The sequence below is a fragment of the Trichosurus vulpecula genome, chromosome 4 (assembly GCF_011100635.1).
Source record: "Trichosurus vulpecula isolate mTriVul1 chromosome 4, mTriVul1.pri, whole genome shotgun sequence".
NCBI lineage: Eukaryota > Metazoa > Chordata > Mammalia > Diprotodontia > Phalangeridae > Trichosurus > Trichosurus vulpecula.
The window spans coordinates 200,301,359-200,317,416 of NC_050576.1; the positions used below are offsets into that span (position 1 = coordinate 200,301,359).

General features: G+C 47.4%; 2 protein-coding genes across 2 annotated transcripts in view; one reads left to right on the plus strand and one right to left on the minus strand.

Moving 5' to 3' along the window:
* On the plus strand, nucleotides 1-8,213 carry NAT9 (N-acetyltransferase 9 (putative)). The gene is given in 8 exon segments (XM_036754012.1): nucleotides 1-73; nucleotides 1,116-1,223; nucleotides 3,251-3,360; nucleotides 3,858-4,001; nucleotides 4,626-4,685; nucleotides 4,929-5,023; nucleotides 5,115-5,224; nucleotides 5,226-8,213. Coding segments are annotated over 7 exon segments (654 nt in total). The 5' UTR covers nucleotides 1-73; nucleotides 1,116-1,146; the 3' UTR covers nucleotides 5,284-8,213.
* The window catches only part of SLC9A3R1 (SLC9A3 regulator 1), a 21,443-nt gene continuing 13,279 nt past the window's right edge, over nucleotides 7,895-16,058 (minus strand). The window contains exons 2-6 of the mRNA XM_036754011.1: nucleotides 15,661-15,822; nucleotides 14,427-14,580; nucleotides 10,928-10,968; nucleotides 9,356-9,442; nucleotides 7,895-8,938 (exon numbers count right to left, since the gene is read on the minus strand). Coding sequence (XP_036609906.1) covers nucleotides 8,747-8,938; nucleotides 9,356-9,442; nucleotides 10,928-10,968; nucleotides 14,427-14,580; nucleotides 15,661-15,822 — 636 coding nt within the window. The 3' untranslated portion in view covers nucleotides 7,895-8,746. The remainder of the gene's footprint in view (nucleotides 8,939-9,355; nucleotides 9,443-10,927; nucleotides 10,969-14,426; nucleotides 14,581-15,660; nucleotides 15,823-16,058) is intronic.

A 16,058-nucleotide genomic window follows, 5' to 3' on the forward strand; every position in this document is an offset into this window, starting at 1 on the left:
CGGATCCCGGATCCCGGATCCCGGATCCCGGATCCCGGATCCCGGATCCGGCATCCGACTTGGACAGGTGCACGTGAGACTTGACGGTGGGACCGGGTGTCCCGGCCTGGGGTTGGGGGTGATGGATAGTAGGCTCGAGGACGGCGCCAGAAGCCGGGGAGAAAATCAGCTTTGGGACGGGGGCGTGGCTGCGCGAGTCTTGCGGGGCTGGGAGCCCCGGGACGGGAAGGTTGTTGACCCCGGAGTCTTTGCTGTTCCGGGGACTTGCCTGGAAGCCCGAGTTGTTCTCAACGTCTTTTAATAGAGAGGCGACCGGACTGGGAGACAGGAGTCCCGGCTCGTGTCACCTCGTGCCAGCCGCTGAGACGTCGGACAGGCCGAATTTAACTTCTGGGCCTCAGTTTGCTCCCCTGTAAAAAAATGGACTGGGCCTCAGGTTCCTCCTCTGTATAATGGGCTTGTTACGAGGGGCCATTAGAGCTAATGGAGGCAAAAGTAAAGTATTCCATGCAAATGAAATACTATATCTAGTCTGAATAATAATAATAATAATAATGTTTTGGAAATTTGGATACAAAAATTTAAAGCATAAAAATGTAAAAGCGTAAAGTATTCCTATATGAAAACAGTAGGTATAGGGACTGGCTCCTTGATTTCATTGCTATACTAACTCCCTCTACTAATGCGGGTGGACCACTTGCCCAAGGGTCACACAGCCACTATGTGTCAGGGAAGGCACTTGAACCCGGGCCAGCTCTCTGTCCACTCCCTGCCACCTCTCATGCAATTGCAAAAAGCATTTAGAGTACGGGTAATACTAGTAAATGTGTGCCAGTCTTAGTACCTACTTACTACGAGCCAGGCTCTGTGCAAAATGCTGTGGATACAAAGAGGCCAAAGACAGTCCTTGCCATCAAAGAACTTAGAATCTAATAGGGGAGACAACATGGAAACAAATATATACAAAGCAAGCTGTGTGCTGGATGAATAGGAAGTAATTAAAAGAGGGAACGCCCTGGAATTAAGAGGGGTTGGGGATAGTGATCGTGAATCAGCCTGGGGGTCCTTTGACTTTCAGAATGTTGGAAAGGGCCAAAAGGAGATCAATTTTACAGGAGGAGGAAATCCCATCTTTCTGGCGCAACCATGAGAGTGAATCAGAACACTATGCTGCTGGGACAGAAGGTGATCCTGGTACCCTACACCACAGAGCATGTACCCAGGTAGTACCCCCTCCGACTGTCGCCTAGTTGTAACCATTACTACCTAGATAATATAATGTCTGGTCAACAAACATTTATTAAGTGCTTATCGTGTACCAGGCTGGTTTTAGAAAGAAAGGTAAACAGTCCCTACTCTCAAGGACCTCACCGTCTAATGTTCTAATATAACGTATGTATGGTTATGTAAGGATTATCTTAGAATCTGTAGCTTCCTTTAGAAGACCCCTGAGGTGCTATATACTGAACCAGGTGTTTCCTGATCCCCTCAGTTATTAATGCTGTCTCCCTCTTGAAACTATTTCATATGTACTTGGAATTTATTTATCTGTGGTTCTGTTGGATTCCCTCAGCCTCCTTCTCCAGACATACCAATCCCCAGTAGAATATAAAGTTCCTTGTGGGCAGGGACTGTTTCTTTTCTCTATTTTTGTCTTTGTATACCCTCAGCTCCCCCATGTTTGAGGAATTGAACGAGTACCCCAGAGCCAGCCCTGAGCTTTTAGAATGGGGAAAATTTGAAGAAAAGAAAAGCCCAGTTCCTTTTTTTCTGAAAGGGACCTTGGTCATGTGAAATAATATAATATTCAAAGGGAAAGTGAATCTGAGGTGGAAGACCTGCTGGTGACCCCATGAGTTTCCTTCCCCACAAACACACTTGATTTTATCTTTCGTTCTCAGGCCTTCAGAAGATGTTCTAGATAAACTCTGGGTATTGAAATAAATTTCTCTTAAAGTCATTCCCCCAAAGCATCATTATTGGAGTAGGTGTGCCTTGAGGAGAACATAGACTGGTCTTAGCAAGCTAGAAAACTTCAGGTGTTACCTTGTCTTTCAATGACCAGTTTAGCTAAATCCAGAAAGGTTTATCATAAAAAGCCTGGTTACCAGGTGATGAGGTGGCGCCACAGCACTTCATGAAGACAAGTATTTATGTCCAGTGGAATGTAAACCCCCTGAGGAAAAGAACTGTCTTATTTTGTCTTTGTATCCCAAATACCTCTTTGTTGTTCTTCAGTCGTGTCCCAACTCTTCATGACCCCATTTGGGGTTTTCTTGGCAGAGATACTAGAGTGGTTTGCCATTTCCTTTTCCAACTCATTTGACAGATGAAGAAACTGAGGCAAACAGGGTTAAGTGACTTGGGTCACCCAGTGACGAGGCAGTGTCTGAAGCCAGATTTGAACTCAGGAAGATGAGTCTTTCAGACTTCAGGTCCAGTACTCTATTCACTGTGCTACCTAGCTGTCCTAAGCACCTTAAGAGGTGCTTAATAGTTGCTCATTTGATGGAATTGAATTTCAGCCTGAAAGTTTGGAATGAGTCCTCCACTAATGAAATAATGAATTTTTTGATGTACGACAAAAGAGAAAAAAGAACTTATCCTCTCTTCCTTAATTGTAAGGCAGTAATGTTCTGTTGATGTCAGTGATAAAGCTAACTTCCCGAAACCCTAACCTCAGCCTGAGACTCTTGACTTATATTAACATTAGATTAATTTTAAAAGCCAGTACAGTTCCTGGCTGCAGGGTGTATTCTCTCAAGTGAACAGCAGCAGAGTATCTGGAAAATATGAGAAGCTTGCATGGCTTGTACTTCTTTAGTAAGGGGATGGGAACAGCCATGGACCAAACCCTTGGAAAGGCTTAGTTGTGGCCTGACTTTGTGGACACTTGCCCAGTCAACTTTGCAAAGGTCAACTTACTGTGCTTTACTTTCACTCAGGAATTCCTGGAATGTTTGTGACCCCAAGCTGATCCCCTTAGATAATCGCTCCTAAGGCTGAGCTGATCCCTGTGTATGATCCCCCAGGGCTGGCTGGACCTCAGTGGCTAGTGCCCTTGGGCCTAGCCTTTGTGGGTAGCTCCTACCCCTTCCGTTGGTACTTTTCCTAACCCCTTGACAACCCATTCTGCATGAGGTCTCTGAGCAGTAGTAGTGTTCCTGCCACCCCACCCCTACAGAGTTCCAGGGTACATTCAGCAGACCAGGTCCCCTCTTTTCTTAGACTTTGCCTGCTTTCCTTTCAGATATCATGAGTGGATGAAGTCAGAGGAGCTGCAGCGGCTGACAGCCTCCGAGCCTCTGAGTCTGGAGCAGGAGTATGCCATGCAGCACAGCTGGCGAGAAGATGCTGATAGTGAGGCATTGGGGGTGGGGTGGAGCCTTGTGCTGTCAGGTCCACCCATGGGGCTCTTTGGGAGAGGTGCCTTGTGCTAGAGCTATTTGCTTCTACTCAGTATTTTCATCAATTTGCCTAGACACTACTGCCCAAGAAAAGGGAAGGGGTTTCTTTTGAGCTTGGCTCTCCTTCTAGTGGAAGGAAGGCAGAGTCCGGGATTGTTTTAGAGATAGCAAATCTACTTTCCTTTGGCCCCAGATCTAAGCACCATATCTCCATCAGCTGGCCTGACTATTGTGTTTCCTTTCCTGAGTCATTGCCTGCTAGGCATGGCTGCATTTGGAGAATGCCTGGGTTTTGTGCCACTATCAAATTTGAGGCTCATCTGAAGGAGGCTCTGGGCCTTGTTTTCTCCTCCCTCCCAGAGGCTGGGAGAACATTGCTGTCCTCATGGGGAGAAGAGGGAAGATATTTTGGAGGTCTAGTTGTAAGCCTACACCCCATCTGTCCACCAGAATGTACCTTCATTGTGCTGGATGCAGAGAAATGGCAGGCACAGCCAGACTCAGCTGAAGAGAACTGTATGGTGGGAGACGTGAACTTGTTCCTTACTGACTTGCAGGACCCAACTTTGGGGGAGATTGAGGTCATGATTGCTGGTATATGTCATCTTGCTTTACTCTTCCCTTGTTTTTCATTTCCCTACATTGCCCTAGCCAACACCCTCCCCCCCCTTCCTTCTTAATTGTCTTAATCTTTAAAGCTGGGTGGGTCCTCACTTATCCAGGAGAGCCTGTGTGTTGAGAACCAAGTACCTGGCTGGGTCCAGGGTGGCTCCTGGAACATACTGTAGTCTTTTGCTGGGAGACTCCCCTGGGGAACAGTCAGAGCCCCTTGGGGTATCTTGACAACTTCATTTCCCTTTTGTTAAGATGTCACTTTTCCTTTCTCCTTCGTGGGATAATAGGATTTAGAATTGAAAGGGAATTCCCACATAGTCCAACCACCTTATTTTTACAGATAAGGAAGTTGAAGTCTAGAGAGGTGATGTGACTTGTCTAAGTTCACCTTGGTAATCAGTGGTAGAAACAGGCTCTAAATCCGTGTTTTCTGATGCCACCAAGAGTCTAAAGTGCTGGAGCTTTCTCCCTGCTCTGGTGGGTCAGTTGCCTGGAGATAGGTAGTTCTTCTGAGGGCTTTCCCAGAGCCAGGAGCCCTTTCCTCTGCTGCTTAAACTTCAGTCTCTCCCAAAAGAACCATTCCATCTCTCCTGTTTCCTTCAGAACCCAGCTATCGACGCAGGGGGTTTGGCACAGAGGCAGTTCTGATGATGATGGCTTATGGTAAGGATGACAAGCCAGCCAGCCACTTGGACTATGTAAATATTTGGTCTGGGATGAAGTAATGCCTCTGGGGCTTAGGCTTGGACCTTGATTTTACATTGCTGGGTCACAGGCTGCCTCCCAGCTATAAGACCCTAATGAGTCTGGAGAGAGGACCAAGGACTGGGTGGGTGAGTGGGTGGTAGTCCTTTTTTGTTTTGTCACCAAAATGTGTGTTCCCTTTTCTTTGCCATGCCCTGGAAGGAATGACCACACTAGGTCTCAACAAGTTTGAAGCCAAAATTGGACAAGAAAATGAACCTAGCATATGCATGTTTAAAAAGCTTCACTTTGAGCAGGTAAGAGTATTAGATGGGGAAAGGTTGGGATGTCAGGTTAGCCCAGTGGTTAGGGGCTTGGAGCCAGTTTTATTTTCCTTGGCTTTCATAGGTGACTATAAACAACATCTTTCAAGAGGTGACACTGAGGCTACTGGTAAGTGAGCCAGAGAGACAGTGGCTTCTGGAGCAGACCAGCCATATGGAAGAGAAGGAGTACAGACAGGAGCTGGTGGAGCCACAAAGCTAACAGTTGCTCATCTTCCTGGGAGCCCTACTAGCTGGCCTGGTCTTGTAGGGAAGACTGTTGGATGGATGGAGGAATCTAGTCTATGCCTCGTAACAGCATAAAAACAGAGCCCTCAGTCCTAAAGTTTCCTTGGCAAGCCAAGTGTCTTCTCTCCCTGATCAGGGGAGTTAAAATACCCATAGATCATTGACTAGGTTGAACTTGACTTTTGATGAGAGCAGCTTTGCTGAAGTAAAGATAAGGGAAGACTCCATTTGGAATCAGGGATAGGAGAGATCCATGAAGGATGTAACTATGACGATTTACACTCAGCATGACTACGCTGTGCCTCCTTTGAGGCGCAGTGCCTGCTCGGCGTGGCTACTATGTATGGAGAATGCTGGGGTTTTGTTGCCACTGGCACATGAAATCGAGACTGAGTTCAGAGAAGCCTGAAGAGTGGACAATAGCAGGTTTGGGAGAGAAGAACCCAGAGGAATCCTTGGAACTGGCCATATGACCTGAACTGAGTGAGAGCTCTGGATTGATCTCCAGCTTCTCTGTATGCCCAGCCTCACAGCACACTCTTCCTGATGGGTGCAGGCCCTGACGTCAAGTTCTAATCAGTAGTACTAACTGGGGGGAGTCCAGAAGCTGCTGTGATAGAGCAGGACTTTCCTTCATGAGGTAGTACTCAACCCTGGCATTACCTTGCTGCTCTCCATATGGCCACCAGGTGGCAGGAGAGGAGCAATCCAACATAGCCTGGGCTGAGCCACCGCTAGAGAAAGACTCTAAGGTTTGGGACCACCACCTGTATTCTGGCCATCATGAAATACAGGGCTGTTTCCAAAGTATTACCCCAGATATAAGATTCTCGAGAGTTTGTTTACTCATCTGTAAAGTAAGGGGATTCGAATAATGATCTCTAGCATTTAGAAATTACCTGGACAGGTAGGGAAAGAACCGAAATCCACACCCTCTATTTCTGGCCATCTTTGAAATTGCTAATATAATGCCTGCCCTATCAGCCACTCCACCCCATTCTTGCCCTAGTCAGAGAGCCCCAAGGGCACATATTTCTCCCTTATCTTGGCATGCGAAGCTGGGAGGGGCCGTGACCCCAATTCAGTCTTAACAGTAGGAGGTTTTCTAATTGTAGGGATAGGGGTTTGGGACCAAAAGGTTGAAGAAAGTGAGTTTGGCTTGAGTTCTCAACTCCCAGTTCCTAACTGTTGATAGTCCAATATTGAGGCCTTTGAGAGAATTATAATTCTCTTTAACCAAAATTTTTCTTTTACCTGTCTTTACCTCATAGGACTTAGAGCTGGAAATGGTCTAACAAACCCCCTCATTTTAAGGTGGGACAGTCGAGACCCAGAGAGGTTAACTTACTTCCTCAAAGTCGAATACAACAAAAACCAGCATTTGAATCCAACTTCTAGTGACCCAAAACTCAGTGCTCTTTTTCTTAGAGCACTGCCTTTCTCTGTGCCTTTAAGGAAGGGGAGTCAGGGGAACATCAAATCCCCTGCTCCTTTTCATGTGGAATGGATACCACTACCAGTTAATCCTAGTAGATACTACAGGTCCTACCTGACTGTATTCCCAGACTGGTAACTTCTCACCCCTGATAAATACAGCTAGGGACCAACATCTACAGTCTAGGTGACTTCTCACCCCTATCTCTTTCCAAGATAGAACATACTGCCCTCATCTTCTAACTCTGCAACTTTTATTGCCCCCAAGCTGCTGCTTTGTGTACAGTACGTGCTGGGATTGGAGTAACAAAACTAATGTGAGCAGGGCTCACTGCTTCAGCCAGATAAGATAATATCATTGGAGCTTGCTCAGGGTCTCACCAGTCCCAGCAATCTGTGAACCACTAGCAGGCCAGGCAGAGATTAAAGCGAAGTCCTTGCATTCCCACCTACCTCCCCCAGCCCGGGGCTTAGTGCCTCCTAATAACCCAGGCATCACTCAACAGAAGTCCTCCCCTTCTTTTTCCCTGCTTCATTCCAGACTTCTAATCACCTAGGACTCAGCCCCCATTCCTCACTGTGCCAGACTGAAGTTTAAACTGTAGGGGACCCAAAGGTAAATCTGAACCAAGTGACTGGTGGTAACGGCTGTATGAGTAGGAATTTTTGTACGTGGTCTGACAGAAGCTAGGAAAGGGATGCGGTAGGATTAGGGGTTCGAGGGAAGAGAAGCTCCCTGTATTTCATAATGAGGTGCTAAAACTTTTTTCTACCTGCTGAAGGATTGCAAGTTCTATCCGTGACTTTTGTACCTAGAGGACAAAGTACTTGTTTCTCCACCAGTTACTACCCTGAGGTATATACCTGTACCTGTTCAGACCTAGCCACTAAATGAGGCTTGGCTGGCCAGGGAAAGAGTTTAATAATCTCTATCCTGTAAACCTGCTGTAGCCCAGCACTCCTAGTGCAGAGTTCTGTGAATAACGGCAAGTGTTCCAAGAACTAGGTCTACTGGTTTTCCCCTACTGCCTTAGGTTGATAGGGCAGAGAAGGTGGACCTGCAAACAGCCCCTCCGACCTGGGCTCATAACCACCTTTTTCTTTTCCAAAGATCACCTGGAAGGGAGAGGTTGGCTCTAGGACATGGAATAAGCATACAGGGAAGGGTTAGAGGAACCAATGGAATTTGTACTAGAGGTTTATTACTGATTAGATTGTGAGCTCCTTGAGAGCCAGGGACTTTCTTTGTATCCCAGGTCTTAGCAGTGTCTGGCATGGAGTAGGCACTCTGTAAATGTTTGTCGCCTGACTGATGGGCAGAGCACAGCTGGGAAGGCCCTAGGTAGTACTGGGTTCAAAGGCTTCTTACATCTGTTACCCTAAAGCCCAGGGCAGTGCCATAAGTAGCCTTAGAGTAGGGACAGAACAAGCTCAAGACGAAACAACTTCTTCCAACGCAGGAACTGGGAAAAATCATGTTAATCATAGCACAAAAAAAAAATCCTTCTAGACTTATGTAAGACACTAAAACAAACATTCCCCACCCCCCAAAACCCAAACACCCTGATTTATAGCTTTTAGGGAGAAGACCCTGTCCATCCCTGAGCTGTGGTTTCTGCCCTTAGCGCTTCTCATTCAGCCATTCCCTGGCTCTGGACGGTGGGTGTTGTTAGGATGGCATGAAAATGAATTGGGAAAAAAAAAATCTATTAAATCGTCTCACAGTCCTCCAGCTGGCAGGGGGTGGAGAGAATGTAATCAAGAAGTGGAACCTTCTTAGGGCCCTAAGAAGAAGGGATTTGGGGAAAGGTGTCTTCTCATTAGGACAGAATAGGAAAACATGCTCCCTGGGCTTTAGAAAGAACATGGGTGTCTAGGAAAATCAGATGCTGGTGCTGATTTGTACTTTGATTTGGGGTGAGTGGAGAAGAGAGGAAGACCAAGGGGCACAACTCAGTCCCCCCACCTCCAACCTCCTCCCCACTCTCAGGTGGTTTGGTGGGAAGGGAGGAAGGAGGACATTGGAACAAATGCTCAGAAATTACTAAAGAGTTCATTTTTCTTGCTCCAGTCCATCTGTGGTGCGCGTTTGCTGCTCCGTTTCTGGTGAGCTCGCTCTTTGGCCACCGCCAGGGAGATGTTGAAGTCTAAAATGGGATCAGAGGAGGAAGATGTAGAAGAGGGTGGCGTGGAATCTTGTTTCTTGGGACCATCTTGAGACTCCATCTGATGACAGCAAAGGGGTGAAGTAAATAGTAACTCACCACCACCAGACCCTCTTCCTCTCCCTTTCCCCTCACCCCACCCCATTGTCCAACCACTTTCCTTCTAGCCCTGAGAGGGGTGAGATGAGAAGGGGCGTATTTCTTAGCTTTGGTTCCAATCCATGGCCCAGGGACCTAGGTCACACAGAACAACTAAATGTGTGACTGGATGCAGGCTGGTGTGCCAGATGTGCTAACCCCAAAAGCTGGGAAGCAAGCAGAGACCTGGGCTGTCGCTCACTAGTCCTATGCTACCTCAGTATCTGTATAACTCAGCACCTCCTTCCCCACCTGGCCTCTGAGAAGTTCCAACTGGAAGAGAGATTTTTGTCTCTAGGGAGGCCATTCACTCTGTCTCAGCCCCTGGGCCTAGGCATACCTCGTCACTAGTTTCACTAAGTGTAGATCTCGAAGATGCTGGTTTGGGGCTCTCACACACTGCTTCAGGCCAGGTGGCACTGCTCTCCTGGAATAAAAGAAGAAAGAATATATGTGAGTGTGATTGGTTAGGGTGAGAGTCCTCACATGGTTAAGCATCAGGGCAGCCTAAGATGAGGGACTGTAGCAAATGGCCATACCCACCCCAGAACCACTAATACTCCAAGTCCAGCAGCTGCAGTGAAGGATTTCTATTCCTGAGAGGGGCAACTCAGTTTGAATTCCTGGGAAAGACTATAGATAGCCCACTGTAATATTTAGCCAAAATGGCAGGCCTTGCCAGCCTGCCTCTGGCTTTTAGTTACAGACCCTTGGGTTTGAAAGTAGAGATGTACTTCTTGCAAGATGGGGATTCTAGGGGATTTTTTTGTGCCTGGTGAGAGAATCTTGTTCATGATGCTCCCTGAATCTCCGGTACTGTGGACCTGCCTGCCATCTCTGGACCCCGGAAACCTCCCCTAAACCTGCTACCCTGGAGAATATGAAGAATAGTAAGGGGTGTGGAAAGTGCTGTGCCTATGACCAGAGGTAGGAATAAGGGTCCCAGGACACCTAGGGGAACTAGTTTTGAGAGGAAATTGTCCTATTCTTTCTATCTCTACCCCTACCCCTAAGGTTTCTGCCCTGGGATGTATCTTTTCAGAAACACAGCCCAGCTTCTTCCACCCCATCTTCCTACCAGCTCTGTTCATTGGGTTAAGGGGGAATAGAATGGACCCTACAAAAAACACCCATCCTTCCTCCATACTACCCCTTTTAGGAAAGGGCAACTTCCCCCAGCATAGATCTCCTGGCCAGGAGCATCAGCTTGGCTCCCTGCCGCTCCCATGGTTCTCTTAGGGCCCCGGCTGGCAGACAGCCCCTGTAGTCTCCTCCCAACCCCCTGTTCCTCATTTTACTTCACTGGGCAGGGGGGAGGGGGATGAGGGCTTTGTTTTCTCAACCCAGACTTGGAAGTAGCAGAGGCTGGGCATTGGCTGGACACTGAAGCTCTGTTCTTCAAGGGAAGAATAGTCTCCTCTGTGTGGTAGGAAGTGGGGGCCATCACCCAGTGACTAGGCAGGGAAGGAGGATGGGCCTTGGAGGGACCTACAGCCATGCCGCCTTTCCTTCCTTCCGAATAAGCTCTGCTCTGAGCTAGGGTCTGTATGGGTAGGACTGAGTGTCAGAGCTGAAGATGTGGGATTTTTAGCAGATCTGAATTTCAAAGATGGAAAGCTTCAGAGACCCCTTCTTCCCGACCTCCCTGATTGCTGTCTCTGTCCTCTCTCTCTCTTCCTCCCTCCCTCCTCTCTCCTGTTTGTCTCCCTCCTTCACCTCTGTATGTCTTACCACCCCCCGCCCCCATCTTTGTTTCTGCCTGTCTTCATGTCTTCTGTTTTGGTCTCTGTTCTCTCTCTCAGACAGACAGACAGACAGACAGACACACACACACGTCCTAGATCATTAAGAAAGTAGTTATTAAAGTCTGGAGGAGCAATTTCAAGCAAGCAACAGAAGAAACATCCTTTACCTTCTCTACCTCTCCATTGGCAACAGGTTCTGGCAAAGGACCTGTAAGAGTAAAGAGGAGAGAGCATATGTATGTGGATGATTCCAGAGGCTTTGGCCATTATCATTACTGACCTAAACTTGGCACGAATATTTCAGGGAGTGGGCAGGGAAGGATTGGAAATTGCCCTCATTCTTTGGGTCTCTCCAGGAGAAAAGAGCTGTCACCTCATGTCCCTGGCCTAGAAATTCAGGAAGGCTGATCCATACCATGCTGACTCCCCCCAAAGCAAAAGTGGGGAACTCAGCAATCTGGTCTGGGAAGGGAAAATCTTAGGATGTAAAGAATATAAGGCAGGAAGGGATGAGGGCTGGGAGAGGAAAAAAGGAAGGATTATGTGGGTGGCACCTATACCAAGGCCTTAAGATTTGCTCAGTGCTTGAGTCACAATAACCCTCTCAGGTAGTGAAACTATTATGATCTCCATTTTACAGATCAACAAATTGAGGCACTGAGGGATTATGCAACTTACACAAGGTCACAGGATAACAAAGGTATAATTGAAATGAAGATCTGACCAAGGCCACTGTTCTTTTCCCTGCATCAACAGCGAGTATTTTCCTTATGGCTACAAGCACAGGTTTTGGTGATCCCATGTAGGTAGATATCTTCTGAATCCTTAGTTTTCTTTATTAAAAATTGAATTTTATGACCCCTCGAGTGGGGATGAGGGCCCTAAGTATTAACATTGGGACATAGCTTACAAACAGCTTTACCCTAGACTCAAGAATGACCCTGGCTTGAGGGTTTACTTTATCAAACTATTCCAGGGGACAACTGAACCTCAGGCTTAGTGTCCTGGGTTCTAGCACTGTCACTGAGGTCTAGGACTGCTTGTTCCAGATCCATTTTCAGGGCAAAGCCTCAGAGCTGTGTTACCAGGTGCCCTGGGGCCCATGGTGATTCCCAGCCCAGAACGAGTGGATGAAGAACCTAGTTGTTGCCCAAGGAGAGCAGAGGCTCCCATTTCAGAGAGGAAAGGAGGCATAGGGCTAGGAAGCATCTGGATGCCATCACAACAGCCCAGTTTCTACCACTTTACCGCAGGCCTACACAGTTGCTATCAATGGGAAAACCTTTAGCATTTGACAAAACTAGACATTAAGAAATGCAAACCAAATCTGTAATGCAAAAACCAGCACAAAATCTGCCTATTAAAATGCAGAGCTGTCAGTCCTGAAGGGGAGATGTCAAAATGAAAAGATGGATAAAAACAGCAATTGTTCTTCTGAAAGTAACATTAATTTTACATTTATGGGGATGGTAAAGTTACTGAATTACTATTTCCTGAATTCTCATTTCTAGGACTTCAATGGCACAAGGTTTTTGTTTTGTTTTAAAGGTTATAGTGAGGCGCTAAGTGGCGCAGCGGATAGAGTGATGGGCCTGAGTTCAAATCTGGCCTCACATACCTACTAGCTGTGAGATCCTGGGCAAGTCATTTCACTAAGTTGTCTGCCTCTGCTTCCTCAACTGTGAAATGGGAATAGTATCTCCCTCCCAATAATACTTGTAGCACTCGGCACAGTGCCTGGCACACGGTAGGTGCTTAATTAATGCTTGTTCCCTGTAGTTACCCGTATTTGTCATGTCATCATCATCGACTTTAGTCCTCTGTAAACTATCAAAAAAAAGTCAGCGTTCCTTGAAAGACCTTTGACATGAACTGGAAACCACCCAGCTAGGGCTGCTCATTTGTTTCTGATAGCAAAGACGTAACCGCTCTGTTGCTGTGAAATGTTTACTCAGTTGCATGCACCCCTTCGCTTTCTAATTCTCTAGTGTCCTCATGGGATACCTGAGCATTAAGTGTTTTCCTTGGGAAGTTTCTCTAGGCAGTTTAAGACTTGCTTAAGAGATGCAAAGGAAAAGACAAGAAGTGTGGGGGATGTCTACCCGTCTCTGGTCAGGATTCCACGACTTACCGTCATCCAAATGAAAGCTTTCCAGTTTGCCAAGCTAGTCACAGCTCTTACTGAAGCCTGATTAGCAGTTCTGTCCCCTCCTCAGCCTCTCATTCCAAGGGCCACTCAAGGACTTCCTACCCATTGAACTCCCCGGGCACCAGAGTGGCACAGAAGATAGGGCCAGGCTTAGCGTTAGGATGACCAGAATTCAAATCTTGCTGAAATCTCCCACGAGTTGTATGAGCCTAAGCCAGTCACCTAGCTCCCTACAGCCTTAGTTTCTTCATCTGTAAGTACCTATACCTCACAGTGTTGTTGAAAAAATGAAGTATAAGAACATAAGCAGAAACCTATGGTTTCCCTGGTATAAGAAAACCATCCTCTATCTGTGCAGGCAGGCAACTTTCCAGGCAGCTCTTCACAAAGGTTGTGACCTGGCCCGGTCATATACTTAAAACCCTGGTCTTCCTGACTCTGAAGCTGTCTCTCTAACCACACTGTCATACCACCTCACTTCCATATGTAAAGGACTTCGCAAACCTTAAAGCTAAAACGGATAGCTAATTTTATTATTATTCCTGGAGCTCCGGGGCCCCATTTTTGCTAAGGCCTTGGGGTTAAAGTCAGGAGATAAGAGGCATATACTCAGTGTCAGCTGAAAAACAGCTTCCTAACTCCTCCCCTCCCCCCACCCCAAAGTATTTCTAAACATGTGACAGGACTGTATTAATAAGCCACCAACCTGCCCCCTAACACCAAATTCTCCCAGGGGACCTAGCCTGTGGCAAAGTCCAAGCTGGCCACACCCTCTGCATGGCTCACAGCCCAGGGAGCCATCTCCTTCAGGGTCCAGTACAGTGAGCAGGGTCCACTTAACCCCTTCCTGACTAATGCCATGGCAACACTGCCTAGGCAGGGATCAGAGTAGGGGGAGGTGCAAGGACTGGAAGAGGGAAGGGCAGGGGCCAGGGGGACCCGAAGTGGGAACCAACTGCTCTGCAGAACATGCCTGAAGTTTCCAAGACAACCTGACAGAGGGGAGGCAGAGGGGGAAGGGAGAGAAGCTATCCCGATCCTACTATTTACTGGAGCTGACCTGACGAACTGACAGAGTTAACCCTTTCACCCGCAGAGCCCATGACAAAAGGCCCTTGGGGAAGTTGTAGAGAGAGAGGAGAGGGTAGCCTGGTTCTCTTATTTCCCTCTCCCCACCCCCATCCATTAGAGAAAGGACCATCTTTTCGAGTCCAGTTCTGCCCTTCCCCCAAGCCCGGCATACTGCCTTCCCTCTCCCAGCCTTCAGCTAAAGCACCCCTGCCAACTCCCTCTTGCCCTGCCCACATCAGGGCCTCAGTGCCAGCTCCCCTTATCTGTGCCAGCTTCTTACATCTCAGGAAGGAAAAGTAAGATACAGTGCCAGGGGCTCTAGCCCCAGAAGCCCTAAGCACCTTAGCAAAGGGGAAAGGGAAAAGGAACCAGCCACCTCTGTCCCTGAAATCCAGGCACCCCTCCCCGCTTTGCCATTTTACTCTGCAGCTAGTATTCAAACTCACCACTCAGGTGTTCCTGGGATGGTATCACTTTACACTTTTTGAAGAACTCATCTGTCTCCTCATCCACAACCAGCAGCTTGGTCTCATCTCCACCAGCCTTGATCGCAGTGACCACATCCCCATGCTGTTTCCCTTCCATACAGATCCCATTCACCTGTGACAGTAGGTAAAAAGGACTGGAGGAGTGACCCCAAGCTTGGGAATGTGGGGGTGGGGTGAAGAATGTTCTCCATCCTGTGCCACTTTACAACCCAAGGGAGCTCCAGATCCCCATCCTCTGGCCCTTTACCACAACTGGCAACAAAACCCACTCACCAATCCAAAGCAAGGACAAAGGACATCATTAGGCAGAGTGGAAAGGAAGAGGAAGAGATTGTGAGCTCTTTGAGATGATGGGCTGGGTTTTTTTTGCTTGTTTTTTGCCTCTCTTTGTATTTTCAGTGCTTAGCACAGTGCCTGGTATGCACCACAGGCTTAATAAATGCTAGTTAACCAGCTGTGAAGAAAAATAAGTTTTGGTTTTTTCCCTGTGGGAGCTACTGCTATAATGGACTAGCCTGTTAGTTAGGTGGTTGGATTTGGGGACAAATGCAAACCTGCTTTGTTTTATGAGGGCTGGCCCATTCTTACTACCTCTCAGCGGATCCAAGGCCTTTTAAGAACTTCCATTGCTTATTTCTTCAGGTGAAAAGGTATATAAACTAGCTAATTCCTGTTTCCTCTTCTACCAAATCTCACAAGTCTGCCTAACATCTCAAATGACAGTTTCCCTTTCCTTCCTCCTATAAAAATAATGCCCCCAAAATGCCATCCTGGGGAGGGAATCAAGATGGGCATAGCCTCTTAAGTCCTCCCCAGTGGTTCCTGTGGACTTCTTCTGGGGATGGCTCTAAGAGTCCAGCTTAGCTATACTAAGGACTACAAAGCCCTGTGGATATGCAGCTGAGTTTGTCTACAGACAAGAGTGGGAACCTGGGTAGTGAAGGCCAGGAATAGGAAAAGGATTTCATTTGTTTATTCAACCAACATTTCCTGGGTCCCTTCTTCTTAGGTGCAGAACACTGTGCTAGGAAGGATTTTGGGGGGATCCAAAGATGAATAACCCAATTCTTGCCCTCAAAAAGCTTACAATCTAGTTAGGAAAAAGCTCAGTAAGGAGAGGTTGGGAGAAAGAAGGAGAGAGAGAGCTTGAGAACCTGAGGAATAGGGAATTTAAAAGAAGAAAAAATATTACCTCCACAATCCGATCCTGGGCCTGGAGCCCGGAAGCCTCAGCTGGTGAATTGGCATCCACAGCTCGGATGTACTGACCAGGTTTAGACTTGTCACTGTGCAGGTTGAAGCCATAGCCATTGGGACCTTTTTTCATAGCACAAAGTCGGGGCCTCAGCTCCCTCTGTGTACATACAAGAACAGAGACTTTAGCATCTTATGCCTTTCCTTCTTTATCTCCTTCCCATTCTCATTCTGGGCTGTAGCCTCAGTCCTAGACCATTCTTTCTATAAGCAGGCTTAAGACTGAGAGGAGGGTTATGGACTTGGACCCTACAGAACCCCAGACATGTGAACATGGTATTGTGGAAGAGCCCTGAGTTCTAATTCAGATTATGACACTAATTTGTTGTGTGGTCT